Raw genomic sequence first — 26181 nt, 5'->3', positions numbered from 1 at the left:
AAACAGCTTTAATACTTACGTTGTTCTTAGTTCCTCAAAAAAAAAAAAAAAACAACAACCAAAAAAAACAACCAAAAAAACCCCAAAATGGGACTGAGAGGTTAAATACCTCTCTTGAAAAGGAGAGTAAGTCAAGTTTCGAGGTGAGAAGGCAAAAGTCTGTTCTAAGTTAGCTGCTGTCAGCATCTGTCAGTTCTCACCATACAAATCGTATCAGGCAGGCAGGTCATTTGTAAAGGAAGTACTGTTTAAATTGAAAGCATATTTATACCTTTGTTAGCAAGCACAAGTAATTATTTTCCAACGTCTAGAAGGCCTGTTGAGCTGGTGGAGTTAAGGTATGCTAACTCTCATAGGCAGCAAGCAGGGGTGGGAGAAAGGAGCTTGACTTGAACTTCCAGACAAAATTAGAGCTGCATTGTTCAGGTGACATTTATGGAGTCCAGAGGTATGACAAATCCACGCCTCTGTCTCTGTCGCGTTATGTTAACTGGTCGCAGATCTGAGAGTCCTGCAGGCTGCACCAGCTGAGAGGCCTGGAATCCTGTCCCCTTCTACGGCCCAGCTGAGCTTCCTCTGTTCTGAGCTGACTCTTAAAGGTTTCCGACCACACCCAGTTTCAGTGGCTGAACACAAAGGGGAGAGGGGTGAGCAGTGTCTGGGGTAAACGGATTGAATCAAACAGGGTGAGGACATTGAATACTTGTTCTGTGACTCAGTACCCTCCCGCTAGAGAACCTCCCTTGGCATATGTTGTCATACTGTCCCGGAGCACTCCTGCCCTGCAGGCTGTACAAACAGCTGAAAAGCCAGTCCCTAGCCCTAAGGGGCATCACTTCTGAGAAGACAAATAACCCGTGTGAAAGAAGGTGAAAGGGAGAATCAGTCACCTGTGTAAAAAATTTGTGTGTTCTACATTTCCAGTCTTCCTGCTGGCTGCATTTATAAACTGAGTAATACATTTGCTGGAGGACAAAGGGAAGCTACTGCTGTGTTCCTGCTTCAACTTAGAACGCCTGCTTATGAAAGGTGCATATTTTGGCCCTTAGAGAAGCACAGAGGGAGGGAGAAATTTTAAATGACCCAGTAATGCTATGGACTGTTGAATCCTGGTATTAAAAATGCTAATGGTGACCTCAACATCTGGCTGCCTAAACTGTATGTAGTAGATTTGAGGCACACTTAGAAGGGACTGATTTTTGACAGTACTTTCAAAATGAATTTTTAAGTATTCAAATTCTAATATAGCTGATGCATTCAAAGAAGGCTTTTCATATCTGGCCATAAAAAGATGAAGGAGAAGTTGATTGACAGATGAGAATGGTCTATCTTAGTGTGAGGGTTGGGACTAGCTCAGTGTCCTTTCTCTGACATGAATGACTGTCTCTACTTGACTAAACTGTTCCCTAAACTCATGAGAAATGTCATGCTCTGGTGAGCTTCCTTGGGGTTGGGCTGGATGATCCTTAAGGGTCCCTCCCAACCCAACCCAACCCATCCATGATTGTCCAGCAGGCCTGTGAAAGGCAGCACCATTCCATGGCAATGTGGACTACGCTTAGGGTTCAAGTCTTGGTAAACGGATCTGATTTGATTTCTCCCTTGGGCTCTGTTGTTATCTTGTTTTGCTGAAGGAAAGGACATAAATGGAGAAGGAAGATGAAGCATGACTTGACTATTTTTTGTTTAAGTGCTCTCTAAATCTGTATGGTAACTTCCCTGATCTACAGGTTAGTCTCCAGGCCGTGTATAAGCATATGCCTAATACGTTACATGCCTAATAAGGAAAGAAAACAACCTCTCAAATTGCCCACAGCAACTGCTTATTCTGTTAAAGCATGCTTCATAAAAGCAGGGAAACCCTGAAGCCTGAAAACAAATTATTAAAAATTTGTGTCCCGGTTTTTAAAACGGCTGCAGTTCACATGATGGATACATGTAGATTAATAAAATAAATGGCACAAACTTATTTTGTTGTTTCTTCCATATGATGATGTCTTTCTTTGTAACTTGTTGAATTTGTACAAGGATTTTTGTGTAACTCATGGAAAAAATGGCACCATGCTTCCAGTGTACATTTGGAGTGTATGTTTTTAAAACCAGTGCCAAAAAAACCCCCTGAAGAGACATCTTCTGAGCCCCAAAATAGCCATGCTCTCAATTTTGGTAGAGACTTCTTATGCTGTTCTACTAGATTATCCCAAATTTAATCTTGGAAGACTGGCCTTTGAAGGCAGGAAGTCAAGATCTGTGGTTACTGGAGGCTTTTCCAGTGCTTGAGTGTTTATCATAGCAAAGGGTTTTTTTAAAAGAATTACCCTCAGAGCGTAGATTGAAGCAATAAGGTTGAGGCTCATCCCTTTCTAGCTCATTGTCATCCTTCATAATTAAATAAGGAGTGTAACAGGTGAGGAGATGGAAATAACATGTGGAGAGAGTGTGGAGAGAGTGTTAAAAAAACCCCAACAAACAAAACACAGCCCTGCTCCCCAAAACAAAAAACAAGCAACCAAAAAAATCTGACTCTTTTTTCTGTTCACATAGGTAAGTATGTGAAGTATGTTCGTATCTCATTTATTCATTTTTTCTTTTCCTCAGACGTTTACCAGAAAAAATCAAAGATGATGTTCAGCTAAAGAATATGAGCGGGCAGTGGTTTTATGAGGCCAAGTCGAAGAGGCACAGAGATAAGATACATGGAGCAGATATTATCAGAGCTTCCATGCGCAGGAAGCCTGCCACGATTGGTAAGCATTTGGTTTGTACTTTATTTTGGAAAGGCTGGCTCTTACTTTGCCAACCTCAGACAATGCTGTCTGTGAAATACAAGAATACTGGTATCTCTACAAGTGGAAAGTGATGCAAAAAAGAGACTTCCCATGTAATTTACAGTGTAGGCTTTCCTCTCCCCCAATGCTTTATATGAAAGAGTGGTGACTGCTAACAGAAGGGACAGGCTTGTGTTTATGTGTAGGATTAAAAGCTATCTGCACTCCTAGACTCATTCTCACTTCCATTTCTGAGGCCCTGTGAGTTATTTAGGAACACACAAAGAATCCGAGATTGAGGAAATTGCTCTTTAACGTGAATTTCCAAGATTTTGGTGTTTGATTTGAGACCTTTGAGACTTAATGGCAGGCATCACAAGGTAGAAATAGTGGTTATAGCTAACTGAAATATATGTGCTGAAAGCTCTGGCAGCTGTAACTGGCATCCTGTGTCCATGTGAACTTTAAGTGCACCCAGAATCCCCATGTCATGGTGGGTGCCCTGGTCACCATTAACTTTATCCCTCAGAGGGAGGAAGTGAGCAGTCAATCTGTGTTCGCAAAAACACATTATACAATATCCAGGATTTTATGGAACCCAATTATAAATCTCTCAGCATCTGACATTTTAGCCTAAGGAGTCCTGGTCTATTTTGTCATTCTTTGTATAGAAAGTGATTTTCTTTTTGCTTTTGTGAAACTGACCTACATCCCTTTTTAACCTCCTCTAGTTCTACTGAGTCTTTTTGATTTAGAGGGGCAAGACTTATATTATTCTTGCCAGACTGTACTGATGTTTGTACTATTTAGTTTAAGTTCTGTCAAGCGATTTTGCTACATGCTAGTGAAGCCAGTAAGGTACTTCCCTCCATACTGTGGCTGGATACAGTTTGTTGCTTTCTAGGGGTTTTGTAACTACAAGTTAGCCTTGTTTTCCTCTGTCTAACCCTGTAACATTGCACCTTCTCAATTTCAGTGTTTTCAGAGGTGAATTTGAATAATGTCAGTTTGAGGCTACTGCTTTGAGTTTTTAAGATGACAAGAAAAGGCCTGAAACAAAAGAATGCAGGACAAAAAATTAATAGGTGGTTAGTGTAGTGTGTTTGTCATCTGGGATGGTTTTGTGCTTGAAGGTAATGAAAATCAGCTGTAGAATTCTAGCTAAATTTCACAGTAACGTGTAGCTTAAAGGAAAGTACTTAAAGCCATATTTTCTTAAAGGAAACTTAATTAATCCAAATCTCATTACTTAATGTTCCAGTCTGGCCAAATTTGGAAATATATCCTCTGAGAGAGGGCAGGCTACAACCATCCCTCCCCCACCAGGTTCAGGAAAAAATAAATTTTCCTCAAAGGAAAGTGAAAGAGATAAAAACTATTTATTTAACAAACACACAGGAAAACGATAATGCTAAATAACAAAACCTCTCACTCTACTGAGAGAAACCTGGGAAAACCTCTGAGTCCTTCTGTAGATCTCTCTCTCTCCCCCTCCTTGGAGCTGGGATGGGGTGGTGGGCCCACCTCCAGGGCCAAGGCCTCTGTGGAAATTCCTCCCAATGTATTCTGATGTTGAAACAGTCCAGCAGAGGAAAAAAAAGAAAAATCAAAGTCCCAGGAAAAACAAAAGTTCAACTCTCCATCTCTCTCTGGAGAAAGAGAAAGGAGCTGAAAAACTGGCCAAAAGCAAACAGGGTGCTTTCCCCACTCTCACTCTGCTGCTGCAGCTGGAAAAAAAGTCTCTGTCTCTGTGTGACTTTGAACAAGCTGCAAACTGCTTTGCAGAAGTTCTGCTCAGGTTTTCTTCCCCCCTCTCAGGCTCAGTTTAAAGGCACAGAAAGGCACAAAATTAATTTCTGGGCATGGGGCAGCAATAGGGGATACACATCACAAAGTCACCCCAAGACACTTAAACAAAGGGACATGTTGATACATTCAAAACTATGTGCAAGTGCTAGGTTTCAAAGACTCATGAGATTGCAGTTATAGATTACAAAAGTGTGATTATAGATTACAAAAGTATAGATACATTCTTGCAGTTATAGATAACAAAAGTGTGAATAAAAATCTTGCTTATTTTTGCACACTAATTAATTTTTCACTTCTAAACAGTTGGTGAAGCATAAAGAATGGTAGAGGAAACAATCCAATGTTTTTACTCTGAAAGGGGTTATCAGAATAAGATTCTGTCCCACCCTAAAAAGAAATGCAAGTGTATTTGCATTTGCTGAGTGAGGTGGGGCTTTTTGTTTGTTTGGGTTTTTTATATTACCTTTTTAACATCTTGTGGTATTTCTGTCCGTAAAGGATTAGCCACCTGCTTAAGTGAGTTATGACCAACTTCCACTTTACTGCTTCGGAAGGGAATAATTGACTGAATTTCAACATATTTTCAGTTTCCTATGGTTTAATCATTTTTGCTTCCTCAGGACACTGAGGATGAGCTTTCAATATTTGTCTAACTGCAAGAAATACAGGATCAGTCTTTACCAGGGTTCTTGTAGAAAACTCCTCTCAGTTTAGGATCACTTTAAGGTCTAAACCAGATATATCTGGAGTAGTAGAATGAAGTATTCAGAACAGTATTTCACCTTTCTATGAGCATTAAAAATGTGTTCTTCAGAAGGCACCAGATCTGCTTCTGAAAACAATTCAAGTATAGTAGACTTCAGAAATAGCTGCAGGACTAAGTGCAAATACTTGTACGTCTTTCTTAAGAAATCCTGTATGAACATGTGGGAAACAATAATATTCTTGTTTCATGTTTTAGCTGAACTGGGACAGAACAAAATGAGTAAAGCAAAGATCAGCTGGGTGAACAATGTTAATAAAGAAGTCTTTGTGCCACCAGATCTACATGGCATTGTGGAACATCAAGAAGAAGAACAACAGAAAACTAGTTTGAGGTAAGCTGTCTATCATGCTTACAGTGTATATGTATATATGGAATAGTGAAACTTGTGAGCTGTAAATTCCGCCCAAAATATTGTACTTATCTCTTATTTCAAAGGTCACCAAATGTTCCCTCAGAATTGTCCGAGTAATCTGTGCATTGTTCTGCATTTGAATATAGAACAACTAACAATCTTCACCTTGCCTTTCTCAGAAGTTGACAATCGAATATAGAATGGTCCCACACATCTTCTCATGTCACAATTTATTTTGGTTCCTTGAAGTGAGACCTGGATTTTCTAGTTAGAAAATGGCTGGCCATGATCAGTCCTCTGCAATCAGTATTAGGGGGACCACAACCTCTGCATCTCTTCATTCAGTCATTTACTGAAACCATTTTATTGATTCAGCCTGAATTTTAAACTTGGATCACAGCAGTATTGAGGTTAGGAAAACCTGTAAAATCATCAAGTCCAACCATTAACCCAGCCCTGCCAAGGCCACCACTAAACCATATCCCCAGGTGTCACATCCTCGTGTCTTGAGCACTTCATATCACAGGAAGAATTGGAGACTAAGAAATTGCTGTTTAGAATTTCCCAGACTATTGGGTACATGGTTTAAGACCTCTGAGCCTTTTTAAGAAGACTAAGCCTATTTCAGGTGGAAAGACCTAGAATCTTTAGATACCTGCAGAAAATTAATCAGATTATACCAAGAGAAGTAAATGTCTTTCTGAAATGGAGAAGCTTTCTTTCAGAGTAAGATAAGACAGTCAGCTTGGGTATGTCTGAATTACTACAGTTGTCAGGAAGGCTGGATGATTAGTAGTTTCTGAACTAAAAAGGATTTTGTATTAAATCATTTCATCTCAAGTCTGTAAACATCCCAAACAGCTTTATTTTCTTTGAAATATCCTGAGTTGATTTCTGAAACAGACGTGTCTTCTCTTTAAAATACCTACATGTAATTCATGGGCTGCGTTAAAAACATTCAAAGAGCCTACATTTGAGAAGGAAAGTGCTGAAAGACCTGGAGACAGAGCAGGTGAAAGTAAAATATCTTTAAGTGGCCAGATTCCTCACACTACTGAGGAAACAAGAACCAGGGTGTAACCCATATAGCCATTGTTTGTGCTTTTAGTGAACAGAGTGAGGTAAGGGCCGGAGTTACTACTTAGGGTGACTGTTTTACTTCTGGTTGTGCCATTGATCGGCTCTGTAACCTTTCACTTTCTTGTCTAAGTCCTTCTCTGTACATAATCTGTTTTTTCTTTTCAGTAAGGCCTCTCCTAGTACGCATTTATACAATACCTAGTAGCAATTGAACCTTTCACTTTCGTGCTCTGCAAACTGGGCACACAAATTCACAGTGAATGGCAGCAAAGGTTGGTGTGAGTCTTAACAGCTTTGGCTTGTGTTACTCTTCTTTCTTATATTTTATCAGTGAGCTCAGAAGTGTTTGTTTTCACCACATCTGAAATTGTGCTGAAAAAGGTCAAATAAACTGCTTTGTTATAGACTTCCCAAAAATGAAGTTGTACAAAAAGGATGACAAAGGCTGCTTATCAAAAGGCAGAGCTCTGTTTCCCCTCCCAACCCAAGTTAACTGGTGTGCTGACAGAGTCAGTTGTTACTAAATGTAGGTTTTTTTACAGGTGACTTTTACCTTCAGGGGATTGCTATGAAGTTATTTCTTTAAGAGCACCAGAAGACATGTTGTTGTTTAATGTATTTTTTAGGATATTTTACATATCATCTTGCACATCAGCAAAAGATGATACTTTTAATGAAGTACAGCCTTATAATGCTATTCTTGAAATTACAACTCTCTGCAAACTGTCTGTGGTTCATAAGGTGTACTAGATTTCATAATGTGCCAGGGCAGCCTCTTAAAAAATGCATAACATAGCAAAGTTTAAGAATATGTAGACAATTTTTTTTTAAAATGAGACCAACTTGATAGTGGTCTTCTTCAGCTTGAAGTGATTTGATGACTAATTTCAGATTACAGCTATGCAAAGTTTGGTAATTCTTTTCCAGGACTCTGTCCTGCCTTTTGCTCCAGATTGTACCAGAAATTAATCAGCCTCCATGCCTTGTTCATGTGTACTTGTACTTTCTTCAATAGCTCAGGATCTTCTGTCTAGAGCAAGCTCACACAGTCCAGTGGTTTATGAGGCATTTGGAAATGGACCTTAAGAAATGATCTATCACATGTGGGGTGGACACTTACTTACACTGACTTTGCATAAATACTTGATTAGATGCCTCAGATCACTTGCTTCTAAATGTCAAAACCTATAGCAAACAAATGTGGCAGGACTGTGAAATTCATTGCTTATGATTTTAGTGTGGGCTTTGTTCACTGTAACTGAGGTTACTCTACACAATATTGCAAGTGAGAAATTGCAGGAGGCATCATATACTTTTAAAATACTTTTCCTTTCTGTTCTCTTGATACTGGAATTTGAAAGAGACTGGCCTGGCATAACTGTGGGCCTGTTTCTAATGGCAGAAGGAAACACAATTGTGAGAAAGCAGTAATCCCAGCAGCTGGGGTGGGAAGGGAAAGTCTATAAACATTTGATTTGGCTGCTAAGATAGTGGAGCAACAAGGACTTAATGGGCTATTCCTCTTAAAATGCAATAGTCTTAACACAGCTAAGAGGATGAAACAGAGCACCATTCTGGAATTTGGGATTGCATTAAAGGCAGTTCACTGCTTACAGTGTCCAAAAGCTACCTCTGGTTCAAGCCCTTGGACTTTTAAAGCATTTTAAAGTGGTGCTTAAAAATAAGTTTGTGGGAGTTATGGGGTTTTTGTTTGTTTTGTTTTTTTTTTTTTCCCAGTTGTTTTTCATTTTCCTTTTTTTCTCTAAGAGTCAGCCTCAGGCTAGCACTGACTTGCAGGCTTTGCATAAACTACACAGCTGCTAACCTGAGGATTGGGTCCAGAAGTTATGTGATAACAAATTACTTGGAGTACTTTGGTTCTGGATCCTGTTCTTAAAGCAAAACAACTCTTACTGAGTGTAAAGAAAGTTCACTTCTGGTAGATCTATTTGTAAACTGATAAGGATAAAATCCAACCCTGGGGCCAGTTCAACTACTGTTGAATCAGGATGCTGCTATATTAGGTGGAGCAACAGTATTCTTAAAATTAGTGTAGTGACCTTTATCCCTGCACCCTAAATATCTAAATTCCACAATGAAGCTATGAATTATTTCTTCCTGAGTATTAAATCATTGGGATAATTTTCTTGCATACCAGAGCCTTTACAGGCCAGGTGTGTGAAGTGTCTTTGAAGGTGTAACCTTGAACAGAATGAGTTTTAAAGGTGAGTCACACTGTCAATATTACTTCTGTTCAGTGATGCCATCTGTCTATATGCTGAATCTCAAAAAAGGGAAGTTATCTTTCAAATTAAGATTTGTAGTTAGTTTTCTTCCCTAATCTAGAAAGTATTCTTGATCAACATTGAACAGGTGGCAAGTGTGGGTCCTGGAGTTCTGGAAGTGGAAAACTTGCACAAAAGCCCTGATTTTTAAAATCCATGTATTGGCAACGCCTGCAAATCTGTAACCCCTTTCTCCAGCTTACCTTCTGCCTTTGCCTTGTTGCCTCAGTCTGTATGGGACTTGGGCCTTCATTGTGGTTCTTTGCACATCATTTTGCAGAGTTAAAGTGTAGAATTTTTAAAATATTTTTTAATCTATTGATTTAGCTTTGTTCAGTTTTCTTATCTGTATGGGTTGTGGGTAAACTCATTTTCAGACTCTTTGTTGTAAAACTTTGTTATAGGATCCTGGTGTTGCTTTATTTCTGTTTTGTTTATTTAGAGCAGAGTTTTCAGTATGTGATGCCAAGTTAATTATCATTAATTATTCTATGGTAAATCCAAAGGAGCATTACATTGAAGATTGTGAGATTATGTTTCAATGAACACACACACAAAAACTTACCTCTCCACCTCTAAAAACTGTATTGAAGAATGTCTTACCAGTTTCTCACATCCTAGGGTGCATAACAGTATTTTCCTTGTTTAAAATGAGTGAGGGGTTGGAGTATCCAGGACCTAGACCTTAAAAAAAAAAAAAAATCATAATTGTCCTGTTCAGTAGTAGATGGTGCAGACAAGACAGAAAATGCAGGAGCATACAGGTGCTCTCAACAACAAATACACAAGAGCTTTAAAAAAGCAAGAACACAAACTCCATTTTCTGTAGTTTCTTTGTATGCATATGTATTTTCATCCTTTAAAAAAATATATTAGAACAAAGATTAAAAACCGTAATGTGAAAGGATATTTTTGAAAGGAAACTAGAAGTTGCAACATGTAGCTCTTTGAGAACCAGAGTTTTTCTTCTTACTTGGGGTCAGCAAAGAATAGAAAGAACAAGAGTAATCAGTTAGTAATCTGGTGTGTGCATATAAGAGGCTGCCACAGTTACAGTCTTACAAAAATGTAAGAACAGTTAATTTTTCACCCCTGAGATAGATTCCATTACAAGATCATCTCATACCTTAACTCTCTATCACTGTGCATGGTGGTACATTTCTTAAAGGCAGTGTTCAATCAAAAGAGCAAGGAAGAGACATAGAAGTTTATAATTCAGATTGCAACTGGTATTTTTTTGCTAGCCTTATGTTCACACTGCTCACTTTGGTCATTTTATCTTCTCCATAATAATGTTTTTCCCTTTGCAAAATGTAAGTGATGTCACTGCTCATATGCACTTAGCAGTGCAGGGCAAATAGCCTTTCAAGGTTAGATATCAGAGTGTTTTGTTTTGGTTTTTTTTTTCCCCCTAAGCTTTGAGCTTAACTGTACTGCACCCTGGAAAGATGGAAAAGTTGTTCTTCCCTCAGGAGAGCAGACTGTTACCAGTTACCAGACTGGAGAGATCTTTGTCAATGCAAGGAGGTGAATCTGGAACTTGATGAGAGCTGGATGTTGTTTCTGTCCTGAGATACCTTGTGGCTCTTCTACTTCCCACCTTAAAGTCTTTTCACACATAACAAAGATCATTGAGCAAAGAAATATTCAGTTTTGGAATCTCTTTGTACATCTATATTGGAAAAACCATAGAAGTTGTTTTCCTTCCTAGCCTGAGATATATATCCTATCTGAAGAATATAAATTTTTTCTGCTTCATACTGTTCCCTCCACCCCAAAATCATAAGCGTGTATGTTGGTTAATGTCAGTGTTTTCCATATAAGATTAGGATACTGAATATGGTTGTTATGTGAAGACTATATTGAAATTAATGTCTAACTTCCATCTTCAAAAACCAAATACTTTTTCATATCTGAGATGTTTAGGTAAACTCAAATTGCAAAAATCTGATGGAGAAAAAAACCTTGCATCATTCTGCAAGTAGATGAAATATTTCTCAAGATAATACAGGAGCTGTCTCCTCCAGCTGTTTTAATTACTCTATATCTGGGCTATACTTATTATCACAAGTAATAACTAACTTCACTTATGCCATCAATCCAAAAAATTTATACATCTCAATTGAAAGAATAGCTTATAAGTTGTACCTCTGAGGGGATGAGTCATCATCTGTGACATGTCACATCTTTACTATAGTGGTGATGGAGTTCCTCTGTTTCTTCTGACTTTGATGCTTTGAAAAACTCTATCTTTTAATCAGATTTTGACCCTTTACTCCACTTTGATTTCAGTCCTATAAGTACAAATGTACGACAAGAATGGAGATGGCAACACTGATATTGTTTAGAGAGTAGCTATATTTACTATATTTATAGTAACATATATGTAGTAAATATAAAATATATGTTTATGTTGATTTTTATAAAGCTTGCTCAAACATACAAAATGCATCAAAAATATGGTTTCTGTCATGCCAAGTAGAAGTCGTATTGAATTCTTTAACAAGTAAATAAATTTTTGCAAGGAAACAAAGCAGCAAGAGTATACCCTTTACTATAGGAATGAGAAGCTTTTCTTCTAAATCTGGTGAGAACAGGCTAAATAGAAAAACTCAGGCGCCAAGTGTTTACATTTGAGTATGTATAAATGAATCTTTGTTTTGCTTTTTCAAAAAGGCATAATGTCCTGTTTGCTGAAGTTGTTATATAATTTTCCTTTATATGAATTTTCCTTTCCTTAGTTCTAAAGAAGTAACCCCTGTGTTAAACAAACCAGAGGAAAGACCTGTGAAGGCAGCAGTCTCATCAGTAAAGGTATGACTAATACTGAATATGGTGGAAGTTATTTGCTTCAGTGGTAATCTTAAGTAAAGTTTTGAGGAGGAAAGATAATAATTTGTAAAAAAAAAAAGAGTGTTTTTTTTCATTTGGAGGGAGAGAATGAAAACCACTAAAGGTTCAGCACTAAAGTGCTGCTACACCTATAATTGGTGGCTGTTTTTTCTTGACATTATTTCCAATCTGCTCAACGACTGAAAATGATTGGCCGGCGCTGTTCTAATATCACAGAATTAGAGATAAAATTATTTAACTTGCAAGAAGTTGGGATTTTCAAGTGTCTTTAAGTGGTGGCTTACCTCTGCTGTTGGTGAGTTCAAAAGAAAAAGATGAGGTTATGAGTGGCATTTCTGATAGTTTCCTGTTCATATTGTTTAGGTTTTTTGTTATGTATCCAATTTAAGAGATATGCCTTTATATTCTTTGCTGATAGATTAGTGGGGAAGAGGAAATCACTCCCCTTGTGTCTATTTTGTGAAGACTGTACTGATATAAGAATTTGACTGCAACAGTAATGTTTGTTCCTTTTTTAGCAAAGGAGAAATCCATTTAATTCCATTTCATCAGATGATGACTTGTACAGTGGGGAATCAGAAAACAGACCGGCCATTGTACCTCAGCTATCAAAGAAGGGTAAATGTACTTTTCTAGCAGATGATTGTGAATTTCCTGTAGGTTTATATGAAATTATTTTTATTTTCATTGCTTCTTTCTGAAAGAGATCAAAACCTTTTTTTTCTTAACCACTGGGAGTTGTCAATTAGTTTATTTCAAACCTCATCTAAAACAAGTGAATATACTCAGGAAGTGGCTGTAGACATGAGTAAATGGTTTTTGCTTCCTTTCTTTTACTCATAGTTCTAGGCAGCACTAAGCACTCTATCATGAGAGGGCTGTTCGTCCTGAATTGCTGATAACAGGACAGTGAAATTTCCTTGAATTTGGCATAGCTGTCTTTATGACCTTCCAAGCATTGCTGCTAATTAGCTCGACAGAAGCAGCCTAGCTCTCTTTGGTCTGTACTTTTCTCCTTTATTTCCTTAGTCCTATTTATTATCCTTCCTTTCCAGCAGTATTTTCTGCAAGCAAGTTGATGAGTGATTATATAACACAGTATAGGCATTTGAAGTTCTAATTTACAGTCATATGTGGATATTACTCTCCTGTCTCTGTTGTGAAGCTTGCTAACAGGAAGAGGAAATATTTGCTTAGTAGGAATAAAAACCCCTTCATCTCCCTGCCAAGAGATTATTTCTGCATTTGCTTTGTTCCATATAACTGTAGAAATAGCCAGTTTCCATTTTTGTAGATTGCTGTTTATGTTCTGAACCTGAAGAGGTGTATGAGTATTCAAAAGCTGCCCTTCCCTGCAAACTTCCTCCCTTGCAGGAATAATGCTGATAAAAGATTTCGTGTGCTCTCTCTTTGGTATCGTCAAATTGTTAATGTTTGTAAAATAAGAAATAACTGCAATCTTTTAATTTGCTAAAAAATTCTATTACATAAAAATGAAATCAACACCTATGTAAAATTTCTCTCTGTGTTTTTGTTCCTGTTGTTTTAAATAAACCAGTATAATCCCTGCATTCTAGATCTGCACTGTCATAACTCTCTGTTTATACTGGCAAACATCACATAAACTCAGGAGCTGTTCTATGTCTTACAGAAAATTGGTCACTCTCAGAAGACAGCCCACCTAAATCAAACTTAAAAAATGATGAAACAGAGAAACCTAAGAAGCTTTCTGTAGAACTTACTGATGAATCACAGAAGGAACTAGTTAAGCGTCCTATCCCAAAAGCTAGGAAACTAATTCACAAAGCAGCAAATTCTGTGTCACAAAGAGAAGACCTTGTTCCCAAACCAACCAAGCACACCGAGAGGATTAATGGCATTGGTACCCCACCCAGGGGCATTCTGAAGCGCAGCTCAAGCTCAAGTTCCACTGACTCAGAAGTTCGTGTCAGTCAGATGTTAGATGTTCAGAAAAAGAATGGTCTTTCTACTGCAACTATTTTTGAAGGAGAAGGTGAGAAGAGCTCTCTTATGGAAGAGGCAGAAGACTCCACACAAAATTCACTGGAAAAACTGAAACAAGTGAGGTTCTCCTCTAGCCCAGGTAAAGGAAAACCTCTGCAAAGCCCACAGCTACACCATGGAAAAGAAAGAGGAGAGCATGATTTGTTAAAACCTGACAAAGAAAAGAACAGTAGCAATTATGCTGCTCAATCAGGCTCCCTTGAGGATAAGCAAATTTCTGCTGCAAAGCCTTTGGGAACCTATTCATCAACTTCACAAATGAAAACAAAAGATGGTTTACAAGAAGACACAACTGCATCCAGCCCTTGTGACACTAATAGATCAGTCTTCCTGATTAGTGAAAGCTTCCAGACAAAGACAGTTACTCCCAAGGAACTTGAAACTCCACAGAAGACCTCCAGCAATACCCTGTCAAATAGCAATAACGAGTGGAGTGTTGATGAGACACGTGAAAGTAAAGCCAACCAGATCCTGAGCCATGAATCAAAGTCACACAAAAACTTTACTGGTAAGAGACTAATAGGAGTGAAGAATGGAATGAGATAGGATAGAGCACATATTCATTAATGTGGATCACTTGTATCTAACAATTAACAACTGGAAACAGAGGTAGTAGGAATGTGCTACATACTGCAGAATTAAATCATCAATTTTTTTTATACTTTTATGATCTTCTATTGGTAATCTTATCAGAGCCACTATAGGCACATCTTTTGTGGATAGTATTTTAGTGTAGTGCAGCTGTCCTTGGGAGTAATTCAGTTGTGATTTAGGGATTTTCTTATGGGACTAAACACAAATATGCTGGATTATCATCCTCTGTGTGTGTGTCATGCCCAGCCTCCCTTCAATGTAGGCATTTCCTTTAAGAATGGGTTTAACTCATCTTCTCGGCTTGTACCCTTAAAAGCAATGATTCCAACAGGATGTCTCAGAGCAGGAATTTTCTTCACTCTATTGCCCATAGTATGGCTCTTTCCAAAATCACGAGGCCAGAGAACTCTTTTCTCCACTAACAGTTAAAAAAAAAATTCTGAGAATTTTCTAGATAGACCAAATATTTTTAGTCATGTGTCTGATTCATAACTCTGATAAGTTTGTTTGCATTGTAGATGGACATCAACTTCCTGCTAAAAGAGAAGCACGTGAGGTGTCCAATACCAATTCTACAAGTCTTCAACAAGGTAAGCCTGATCTTGTCGAGGAGAGAGATGCTAAAACCACTTTCAAGCCTGGCAAACATGCTGATGACCTCATGAAATTGGATGATGAATCTGTATCAAAAGTTTTAGACTGGTTTAAAAGAAGTTCTAGTACTGAAGATGGGGAAGATGTATCAGTGAGATCCCAAGGCAGGGAACCCAGAGAGGAAGTGGACTTGTCAACCAGAACAGCAGTTCTTCCTACAGAACACAGTGGGCCTGGCATGCATGGAAAAACAGAAGATACAGAAGAGACACCATTTGGAAAGATTAAGCAACAGAACAGTATTTCATCTACATCATTTACTTCAGAAAACATACAGCTGATAAAGGAGAGGGCGAAGCCTAAGACAGGGGAAGCAAATGAGAAGCAAAATGATAAATTGCTAACTGAATCTGATTGTACAAGAGTTGGAAAAAAAGAACATGGTCAAGAAATCAAACAACAAAATAAAAAATCAAATCTCTTGGAACATCAAGAGCACAACTTACCAGCTCAGAAATGTGAATCAGAGAAGGCAATACAAGAAAAAAGAAGAATAAGGGAGATCAGAGCATTCTGGGAAAGGGATACAACTATCGCCAGTCATGGAGAGAAAGAAGTTACCATCAAGGCTGATGCATCAGGTGGCCATGCATTGACAGGTCTCAGAGAAAGTGACAAAATAAAACAATCTGCAGTGTATCGACTTAAGGCATTGCATGATCAGAGCAAGAATACATCAAGAAGTCCTGAACTAAGTCGTGCAAGCCAGGCTTCAAGAAACAAAAATTACCACTCTTTTGAGTTTGGACCAGGCCATGCATTTGGAAAGCCAGAAGGAACCCTTCCATCTGATGAAGTTTGTAAATCTACAGAACTCCCAAAAGCCAGTAACTTGCATCCCAGAGCTGGTGTCACTTCAGCTTCCTCAAAAAGCAAAGACAAAGATGAGAAGGAAACTCTTAAAGGAAAAGTTGCTGCTTCTTCCCAACAGAAGCCCAGCTTCCAGGTTTTGTCTTTAAAAGAAAAAATGAATGAGAAGACCATGAATCAAATTTCAGATTCTTCACACTTCCAGAGTCTGAGAAACTTCTGGGATACTGGCGCTAAATTCCAGAGTAGCATTGACAAGGAAAATGATTCTTTGCCACATAATACTAGATCAGTAACCTATGAAAGAAAATCAGAAGAAGATAAAAAAGGCAGAGATAATGTGAGAAATCAAGAGTTAATTCAACAACAAACCCAAACATCTGAGAGAAAAAAACCACAGAAACTAGATTCTGTGGTATGCAAAAAGTCTCTTGGATCTCCTATCCTAAAAGGTCTGAATGTGACACACACAAAAAATACAGACTCTCTCCAGCTGGACAGACAACCGGTTATCTCAAAATTCCAGGAAAAGATGGGTCTTCCAGAGCAAGAAGTTAGAGAATGTACAGAAAAAAGCATTGTTTCATCAAAAGATCATCACAAATCCTTGCAGCTCCAGTCATCTAGTGATAAGGATACTTTAAAGGAGACAGTAGCAGGTGATAAACTCTATTTACCTATAGAAAAAATGGAGAACAAGACTACTCCTTTGGAAAAAGAGGAAGTTGCAGAGACTGTGGATAAAGTTGTTCTACCTAAAGGTGAGCTTAATGTATTTAAATCATGTCTAAAGAAGTTAGAAAAGGAAGCCTCTGAGATGTCATGTAGCTTAAACCTAAAAGAAAGCATTTTAAAAGGGACACATATTCAGTCAAATCAGTGCAAGGTCTTTGAGAGAACAGGGGAAGACAGTCATGATATTTCTCCTGTTGATCAAGGAGAAGAAATAGGCAAAAGTACAGGACAAGCGAATATGTCATCAACAGATAAGCATGAGAACAAAACAAGCCTCAGAAAATTTAGGGAATTTGAACCTTTGTATCTACAATACCAGGCAGCAGACAAGGATGATACTCTTGAGGGCTCTCAGAGGCCTCAAGCTGGTTTGCAGAACCTTCTCAAAGAAACCCTTGTATCTCATCCTTCTGAATATAGAAAGGTGGGAATAAAAACACATGATGACCCAAATAGTATATCACAGACTAACTGCAGTGTAGAATCAGCACGCCAAGAAGCTACTGGTCAGCCTGAAGAGGTCCATGAGACCATAGAGAAGTCTGTAGCTGGATCCAAGGTCGATGGCTTGAATTCTGCTCTAAAGAAGCTGCTGAAGGAAACCTCTGAAACACCACCTCCTAAACCCAAATGTGCTGACAGGACAGCATGGGGGACTTCTGAGGTGCAAGTTAAAAGGACAATGTATGAACATGGTGGAGAGGAGACACAGGAAATCAGTGAGACCATAGAAAGCTCTGTTGCCCCATCCAAGGCCAGTGGCTTGAGTTCTGCTTTAAAGAGGCTGCTGAAGGAGGCCTCTGAAGCACCACCTCCTAAACCCAAACATGCTGACAGCACAGTACAGGGGACTGCTGAGATGCAAGATAAAAGCACGGCTTACGAGTGTGATAGGGAGCTGCAGCAGGAAATCCATGAGATAATAGAAAAGTCTGTTGCCCCATCTTCAGACAGCAGCTTGAGTTCTGCTTTAGAGAAGCTGCTGAAGGAGGCCTCTGAAACCCCTCCTCCTAAACCCAAACGTGCTGACAGCACAGTACAGAGAACTCTGGAGGTGGAAGCTAAAAGAACGACCTATGAGCATGAGAGAGAGGTGCCTCACGAAATCAGTGAGAACATACAAAAGTCTGTTGCCCCATCCAAAGCCAGTGGCTTGAGTTCTGCTCTAGAGAGGCTGCTGAAGGAGGCTTCTGAAACACCTCCTCCTAAACCCAAATGTGCTGACAGCACAGTACAGGGGACTGCTGAGGTGAAAACCAAGAGCACAGCCTATGAGCATGATGGAGAGCTGCTGCAGGGACTTAGTGAGACCACAGAAAGATCTGCACTGTCCGACATTGAATATACCAGGTCTGATGTAAATTTGCAGAGTCTACCAAAAGACTTTTCTGAAACACCAGCTTCTGTGCTGGAAAATATGGATAAGAAAATGCATAGTAAAATACAGACTAGTCTAAGTATATGTGTTCCACATCAACGAGACAGAGACCATCCTCAAGAAATACAAGAGACAATAGAAAAAACTTCTGTTTCAAATATTGCAAAATTTGGTGAATTCAGTTGCTCTTTAGAAAAACTTGTTCAAGAAGCATCTGCAGCTTCATGTCTAATATCCAAAGATTTATATAAGCAAGAAAAATTTGGGGATCATACATTTCCCGCAGAAAAAGAGACTCTACTCATGACAAGGTCACAGCCATACAACGCCCTAAGTAGCTATGATACACAAATGAAGACAGTTCTCAAAGGGGGAGCTTCAGAACAAAATGTCCAAGCCTCAGTTAATGATCTTGCAGTAAGTGAAATTGAAGCTTCTGGTCTTAAAAGAGATGGAGCTATTAACAAAATAGGAGAGAGACACTTGGTTCCAGTTGATCTTCCCTTCGAAGGCAAGGCCAGTATGGTTGCAATCAAACCATTTGAGATTAATGAAAAAGGAAGGAATGAAAGGACATTCTTGGAGGCCTCTGAACAGAATTCAGAATTTCAAGCACCATTGAATTTCAGAAGAACGAGCACACCACTTAAAGATGAGAGCAACTGCCCCCAGCCAGAAGCAGCTCAATTCTGCCTAATTCCTCAGCATGAGGATAACAATGAAGAGGAAGGCGACAACTTAAATTTGGGATCCAAGTTTTCAGATGAAAACTATGATTCCCACTCTGGAACTGGAAGATCAACTTGTGAGCTATCTGATTTCTAAAATTCATGGTGCTGAGCTGTTATGGCTATGATTTTTTTTTTGGTATCCAGCTTGAAATATGTTAATGGAAAATCTGCGTGATACTTTCTTAATTGAATGACTTGCGTATTTGTTTGGGAGGGGTGGGAAGAACTAATTAAGTTGTTTCATTGGAAAATGTTTAACAGACACATACTACCTTTGGGTAAGCTTTTTTGGTAAGGATAGTTTAGCAGCATGAATCAATTCAGTTGTTGTGATTTACCTTTTTCTTATCCCACATGACATTGCCTTCAAATTAATAAATTTGTAACACTCGATCTAGTAATCCTTTCAAATATATTGGATTAAAAGAGGAAAAAAATATCAGTGGCTCACTGAGTTCATTCTCTAGTTTGTCTGGCTAGTCCCCAAAGACAAAAAAATTCTTATCAGTGGAATAACTGGATAAAAGGATAATACCAATACTCTGTGCCATTTCATTTAGCATTGCTGCCTGTTACTCTGAAAAATGGCCATATAAATGAGGAGGTCTGTTTACTAGGATTCACATGATTTGATTGAATGGCAGCTCTAGTCAATGTATGGTATATGATAGTCATCAAAGAGCTTACGGTAGAGGAGATAATTTAACCTCTTTAGTCTCATACTGAGAGACTGGGAATATTTTTTTCACCTGGAGGATCTGAGAAATATGTGAATTTCCCAGGGCCTGCCAGCTTACACTTGAGCCTGTTTTGAAAGTGAGATTCCAAAGAAAGTCAGTGGAAACCCAAGATAAATGAGGAAAAATCAAACATAATTTGGTTTCACCCACAGTTGCAGACAGCAACACCGTAAGGTGTGATTGGTTAGTGGAGGGGGAGGAAAGAAAGTCTTAAAGATTTCTGAAGGACCTAGGTCTGTCTTGATTCTACTTTTGGAGACAATTGCATAACTTCAGGGTTCCAAATACATCCACAGCTTGGTTTGGGTTTTTTTGCTTTGTTTAGTTTTGGTTTTCTTTTTTTAGGGGTGGGATCGAGGGTTGGTGTTGGGTTTTTGTTTCTTTTTGTTCAGTTGGTTTTGTTTGGTTTTGGCTTAGTTGGGCTTTCTTGGTTACTCATGCTTTGAAACAAAATAACTTTCACTGTGGAAAGAATATAACAGATAAATTTGCACAAAGGAAAAAAAACCTAAAACTTTCTTTTGTGCTGATTCATAAAAAAAGATGGTAAAAAAATGGCTACAATCTGAATTTATCCTATATTAATCTTAACCAATTAAGTGCAATAGTTGCCCCAAACCCTGTTATTAGTAAAGACAGACCTATACCTACACAGGACAAATCAAGCAATTTGTCTCTCTCTGCTAATAACTGAGGGTGTTTAGGGAGAACAAATGGACACTCAAAATTAGATGTTTATTTTATTTTATCTTGTATTTTCATTGAATGTTCACTGTCTTTGCTAACAGTCAAAATAGATTCTCATGAGAAACCTGTGGTTGGTTCTTCATTGACTTGCTTAAAGTGGCCAGTTTGTACGTGCAGTGTTCATGTGTTTTGTCTCGTAACAGGTTCTGAAGAAGAATTAAACCCTGTTTTGATGGCTTTGAAAAGGAGTGCAGATAGGAAAAAGCCTTCCAAAAGTCTAGAGGACATTCCATCAGCCACCTCAAGTGAGCACAAAGCTTGTGTGTGTCTCCCATGACCCCCAGTTTGGCTTAAATGTGTTCATGCTGGTCTTCCATACAGCCTTGCCAAGTCGTGGCTTTGTCTTTGTTTCTCAATAAGCTGTATGGAGGTTGCACTTTGGAACCAGATGCTTTTCTCATACAGTTTAATTTTCAGTTCTTGGTGTTAATTTTGAAACAAGGCTGGCTTGTGAAGCAGACATCTTCCAGAAGTGCACTGTGTTGATCAGTGATTAACTGTTTCCTGGATAGTTTTTCAATTGTGAAAGTATTGGCAATTACCCAAAACAGTAATGAGCAACTACTGTCATTGCTTCCTGGCTGCTGGCTTAGGTCAAATTAGTAGACAGTAAAAGCATGAAGAACTCAGTTTAGTAATGGTTCACCTGTGTATTCTAGTAGTAAATATATCAAACGCACTTTAAGAGAATACAGTGAGATAACATTATACCTAAAATGAATTCCCAACTTCCCTCAGTAGCCTCCTTGGATTTCTTTTTTTTTTTAAATTATAATTCCTGTCTTTCTTCACCCTGCCCCTGTGTGTTTTCATGCTTATCTCATATCTACTGGGGAAGACACAGACTGAACTTACATTTGTAAACTGAAGCATGGAGATGTAGATTTTGAAAGTTATTGGCAAGTTCTTCTTCTAATACTACTTATGCTACTGCTTGCTTCTAACCAGTTTCTAGGTTTTAGGTGTGCGCTAACAGTGTTGCAACAACATGCTGATAGACACTGTCACCGTGAGGCCCCTGCTTGGATGTAGGCTTTGAGGCAGTGTGTGAAGTAAAAGTGTCTCTTGAATTTAACCATTCCCATGGCTCTGCTGGTTTGTTTGTGGTTTTGGTCCTCTTAATTCTGTCATTATCACTGCCATCCATTTTTTTCTGGGTAACAAAGTTTCTAACTGTGTTATTTTTTCCTGCACAGATAAAGAAAAAATAAATAAACCAAAGGAAGAATTAATTCTTAGTGCTGAAGATGGTAAATATCTTTTGTGTCTGCATGGAAGTTTGTTGCTTTTTCAATGGCCTCTGTTTGCTAGTGAAGATTATTTTTTCTTTTTAAACCAAGAATTATATTGTGTTTTAGATTTGGTTAACCTCAGCATGGCTGGAAAGCTTTTGTAGAATTCCGTTGTGGGGTTTATTCTTCTTATGTCCTTCTGTACCTGTAGAAACTGTGCCACTTATCAGTGTATTTTCTTGGCCTTCAGTCATTCAGCCTATGGGTTGCTGAAATCATAGGGAGCTTTGAACACAAGCTTAGTTGAAAGAAAGTCGCCTAAGTAAATATTGAATTTGTCTGTTTATCTGTTGCATTGTAAGATGCAAGATGACTTTTGCTAGTGCAAAACACCCTTCAGAATACCTCAGTTGAAAAGGAACCTCTCTTAAGATCCCTGCCTTAGTCCTATAAAGTAGCATTATTCTAAGCAATAGATGAACTTCTAGATCAGCTAGTGCCGATATCCTCAGTCCATTAGTGTATTACAGATGCCTTACTGTCAAATTTTTCTATATACCTTTAGAAATTCCGAATCTAAGAAAAATAAAAAACAAACCTGCTCCAAGAACGTGTCAAAATAAACAGAATTGAAAACCATCAAATAATGCCGAGTGTGATGGAATATAGCACACAATTCTTTATTTACTGCACAGGAGTGCTACAGTTTTAAAAGAATAGTTGCCATTTTTTATTTCATGATTTAGATGCTTTAAAGCATTTTGCATGCCAGTGGCCCATAGTATCAACAGGATAATCATAGCATATTAGGATATATACAACACCTGGTAAAGTAACAGGACTTAAGCACCATCATGCACTCTGCTCACAAGTGGAGACCCCTACTGAAAGCCTGTTTGTCATTCAGTATAAATGTGTAGAGACTAACCTGAAAAGAGTAGGGGGAAGTTTGAGTTAAATTTATTAAGATTGAAGTTATGAAAAAATGACACAGCCAAATTGATAGCTGTACAGGAAGAATAAGGCAAGTTCTCTTGAAAAGACTGTTCTTTTAGAACAGCGAAAAAACTGATTTTTTAGCTTGTATGCTTATATTACACTCATATTTTGTCATGATCCAGCTCCTCAAAGGAGAACAGCAATGCAAAACACAGAAACAGAATCATAGGATAGTTTAGGTTGGAGAAAACTTTTAGGATCATCAAATCCAACCATTAACTCAGCATGGGCAAGTTCACTACTGAGCCATGTCCCTAGTTCTGAATTTACATTTGCATAAACAGAAAGGCTCTATGATGCACCAAAATCAAACAGACCAAATGCCCATACAGGCCTAATACCTAAACCACTACTAACTATTGGAAGCAAAAAAACCCCGCAAAGTTCATGGGGTCTGAGGAAGTAAAAAACCAACCAAACAAAAACAAATCAGAAAAAAATCCCACAGATAAAGTATATTCTTGCTATTTATAACCTTGCAAATCTGTGCTGCTGAATGACTGTTAATACTGCACTGAGCAGGTCCGAAACCTGATCAGCATCAAGCGAGGACTGAAAATGCAGCAGGAAGTGAGTAATAGGATTCTTCCAGCAGATACTGGAGAGACTTTTCCTCTGATATCTGAACTAATACATGAACAATACTTTTTCATTTAACAACTAACAAGTTACACACCTGGACTAGATACTCACTCAGTGGGGCAACTGCATCTAATTACATACTCACAATAACTGATCTGTTGAGCACTAGTTGAGTTTTGACATCAAAAGCTTGGCAAAAGTTTCACTCGCCTTGCAAACAATCTCACTGTGTGCAGTGTTTCATTTTATGCAAAAAATACGTGCTCCTGTAGCTGGCTGTTTGTTGCCAAATAATTTTCTGTCCCATGATATTGATGCATCTCACAATGTGTATCCAGTTCATCTTTGTGTATCATTAAATGTAAGTGGGGTTAGAGCATGAAAAATTCTGAGGGTCATGAGCTTACTGCAAACGGGATTTTTGCAAGCCTAGCTTGTGCAATTAAGTTTTGTACAGTGAAAGAGCACAGAAGTGAACTGCAGTAGAGGTATGCAAATATGGAAGAGACAGAGTGCAAGTAAGTGCATCATTAATAAGATAAGCATCTTGTAATTAAGTAAGAATACTTGCAACTTCCTTGGTCAGGTCTAGAATTTGCTTGATTTACACAAATTTGCCTATTGCAGTCAAATACACTGAGTAAATAAAAGAACAGAGTTTGGCTTCTCTGCTGACTTCTTACTAGGAATCTTATGATGATTCTAATGTCAGTGATGATATGGTTAGTGCACATGTGTCCTTATCCTTGTTCTTAGGAAGAAAATCTAGAAGGTAATCTGCAATGTTTTCTTCATCTCTTTTGATCAGAATTTGCTGTAGCACCCAGGCTACCTCATGTCAAGCAACATTTCTGGTCCTGTCAAAGTTTGTTGGTCACTGTTATAGAGGATGCCAAAGTAGATTATTCTTCCCAATGATAGCTTCTCTGAGTCCTGTGGGGGAAAAAACCCCCTTGCATCAAAGCTGGTTGTGCATGTGCATGTATTTCATCCAAAGTGGTTTGTTTCTAACTGTGTCCTGTTATGGAGTCTCACTGTTCCGATGTACAAACGTGTTTTTGAAGCCTTTTGAATTACTGCTTTTCAGTTTCCACAGTGCCTTCACAGCCTGATAAACTGTTTTCCAATCCTGAAAAACTCAAAGGACTGAGCAAGTCAGTACCATCATTCCTACAGGAAGAGGTAAGCTGCATCTCTGGAATGTTACAGTTTCAGGTACCTGACCATTAACTCTGTGCAAGTAAAATTTCAGAATTCCCAACTACATGCCGTGCCTGATTATTGTTATTATCATCATTGTGATGTGAACCTTGGAATAAGCTCTGAGGCCATATTCAAATCTCCTAAAATGGCGCTCAAGTTTGAAATTGATAAGCAATTTGAACTGTCTGGCCTATGATATCTATGATTCTCTATCACACAATCATAGAATGGTTTGGTTTGGAAGGGACCTTAAAGATCATCCAGTTCCAACCCCCTGCCATGGGCAGGGACACTTCCCACTAGACCAGGTTGCTCAGGACTCCATCCAGCCTGGCCTTGAACACTTCTAGGGATGGGTCAGCCACAACTTCTCTTGGCAACCTGTGCCAGTGCTTCACCACCCTTACAGTGAAAAATTTCTTCCTAATATCTTATCTAAACCTATCATCAGTTACTTTAAAGCCAATTCCCCCTTGTCTAATCACCATATATCCTTGCCCTGTAGGAGGACTTAGAATTTTTCTGTCTTTCAAAGGGTCCATGTAACCGGACTGATTATCCACACTGCTTAACTGTTACTTCACTCCCTGGATTTATTTTGTGCAGTCCCAAATAGCACTATCCATAACAATTTTCTCTCAAGAAGCCTTGCCCTAGGTAGGCTGGACATTATTCACTCCTTACCATTGATCTCTGAACTGAAGAACAATCCTGGTCTGCTTTTACTTAACGGTATAGACATAACAAGATTTTATAAGCAATTTGAAAAAGTCTTTGTATGCTAAATGTTTATTTCTAGAAATAATTATTTTCTTAATGTGTGTGGAAATTGTTGTTTACTAATCTTGTATCTGCTATTAGAAGATCTATGACATCAGTTCAAAACTGTTTAAAGGAGCAGGGAGACCTTGTAAATTGTTCCTGGGTGGAATACAATAGGAAGATGAAGTTGTCTGTAACAGCTTGCGTAGCAAGGCACATGTGGGAAGGGAATCAATTCTTTAGTGCAGAGACAGCATTGAGATAGAATGGGGTTGTGAGTACATAACCTGATAATGACCAAGGAAACAAAAACTGCAATTCCCTCATGGAAAAGCAAAGCCCTGCTTGCCCTCTTGCAAGAAAGACTTTGCAAAAACCATTCACTGTACCCAGTGCTGTTCTATGAATGTTACCTTCCAGCCAGCTGCCCTTAATACAGAGGCAAAGAACTGACAGCATTTACTATATAACAGAAAAGACTTGTAAAAGAACTGAGCATTATCAATGGTATACGTTATGCATGAGACAGTGACACAGAGAAGCTGAGTTTAATTGTCCTAATAAACTTAACTTTGTAATTTTTCATTGCTATTTGAGATATAAAACAAACAAACCCCCAAACCTAGTTGCACTGCTGCTTAAAAAAATCATCAGTGTAGGCTGCTCATCAGAAAAACTCCCTTTCAACTTTAAATGCATGACCTAATTCAAGAAATATTATTCATGTTGCGCTACAAGGGAATTTAAATTCAGGCTTCCACTGAGTCTCAATCTGCATTAAAATTCTGTTTGTTTGGTTTTGTTTTATTAAAATTTTCCTTGTGACTATAAAGAACGTACATAGACTTTCTTTCTGTGATGTTTTTGTAGAGTGATGACAGAGAGACAGATACAGCATCAGAAAGCAGTTATTCCTTTGGCAGAATCAAGAAGAGTCCCAGCTCTCTAACCAATCTTAGCAGCTCTTCTGGCATGGCCTCCTTATCCTCTGTATGTAAACCAAAGCATTATTTTAATGGCACTCTGCTTTTGCTAATTTCTCCAATATTGTTTTGGCTCTCTTCTCATTCCTCTTA

General features: G+C 38.5%; 1 protein-coding gene across 10 annotated transcripts in view; it reads left to right on the top strand.

Annotated features, from left to right (window-relative positions):
* The window catches only part of SYTL2 (synaptotagmin like 2), a 58487-nt gene that overhangs the window by 23619 nt on the left and 8687 nt on the right, over window positions 1-26181 (top strand). For 3 of the 10 annotated variants that reach the window (XR_006015375.1, XM_042024112.1, XM_042024113.1), the window contains 11 exons: window positions 2599-2747; window positions 5539-5674; window positions 11802-11874; window positions 12432-12531; window positions 13565-14446; window positions 15051-18914; window positions 20471-20572; window positions 21524-21577; window positions 23081-23128; window positions 24228-24322; window positions 25976-26095. Coding sequence is in view for 9 of the 10 variants with exons in the window: in XM_042024112.1 (XP_041880046.1) it covers window positions 2599-2747; window positions 5539-5674; window positions 11802-11874; window positions 12432-12531; window positions 13565-14446; window positions 15051-18914; window positions 20471-20572; window positions 21524-21577; window positions 23081-23128; window positions 24228-24322; window positions 25976-26095 (5623 nt within the window). In the remaining variant the exon portion in view is untranslated. The remainder of the gene's footprint in view (window positions 1-2598; window positions 2748-5538; window positions 5675-11801; window positions 11875-12431; window positions 12532-13564; window positions 14447-15050; window positions 18915-20470; window positions 20573-21523; window positions 21578-23080; window positions 23129-24227; window positions 24323-25975; window positions 26096-26181) is intronic. The other 7 variants (XM_042024117.1, XM_042024118.1, XM_042024114.1 and 4 more) reach the window with 7 other exon arrangements.

This window comes from Corvus kubaryi, unplaced genomic scaffold (genome assembly GCF_017639235.1).
Source record: "Corvus kubaryi isolate FWS band 111438036 unplaced genomic scaffold, C.kubaryi_AGA036_p1.0 37260, whole genome shotgun sequence".
NCBI lineage: Eukaryota > Metazoa > Chordata > Aves > Passeriformes > Corvidae > Corvus > Corvus kubaryi.
Note: the sequence above shows the minus strand (reverse complement) of the source record. Positions and strands in the feature narration are given on the sequence as shown.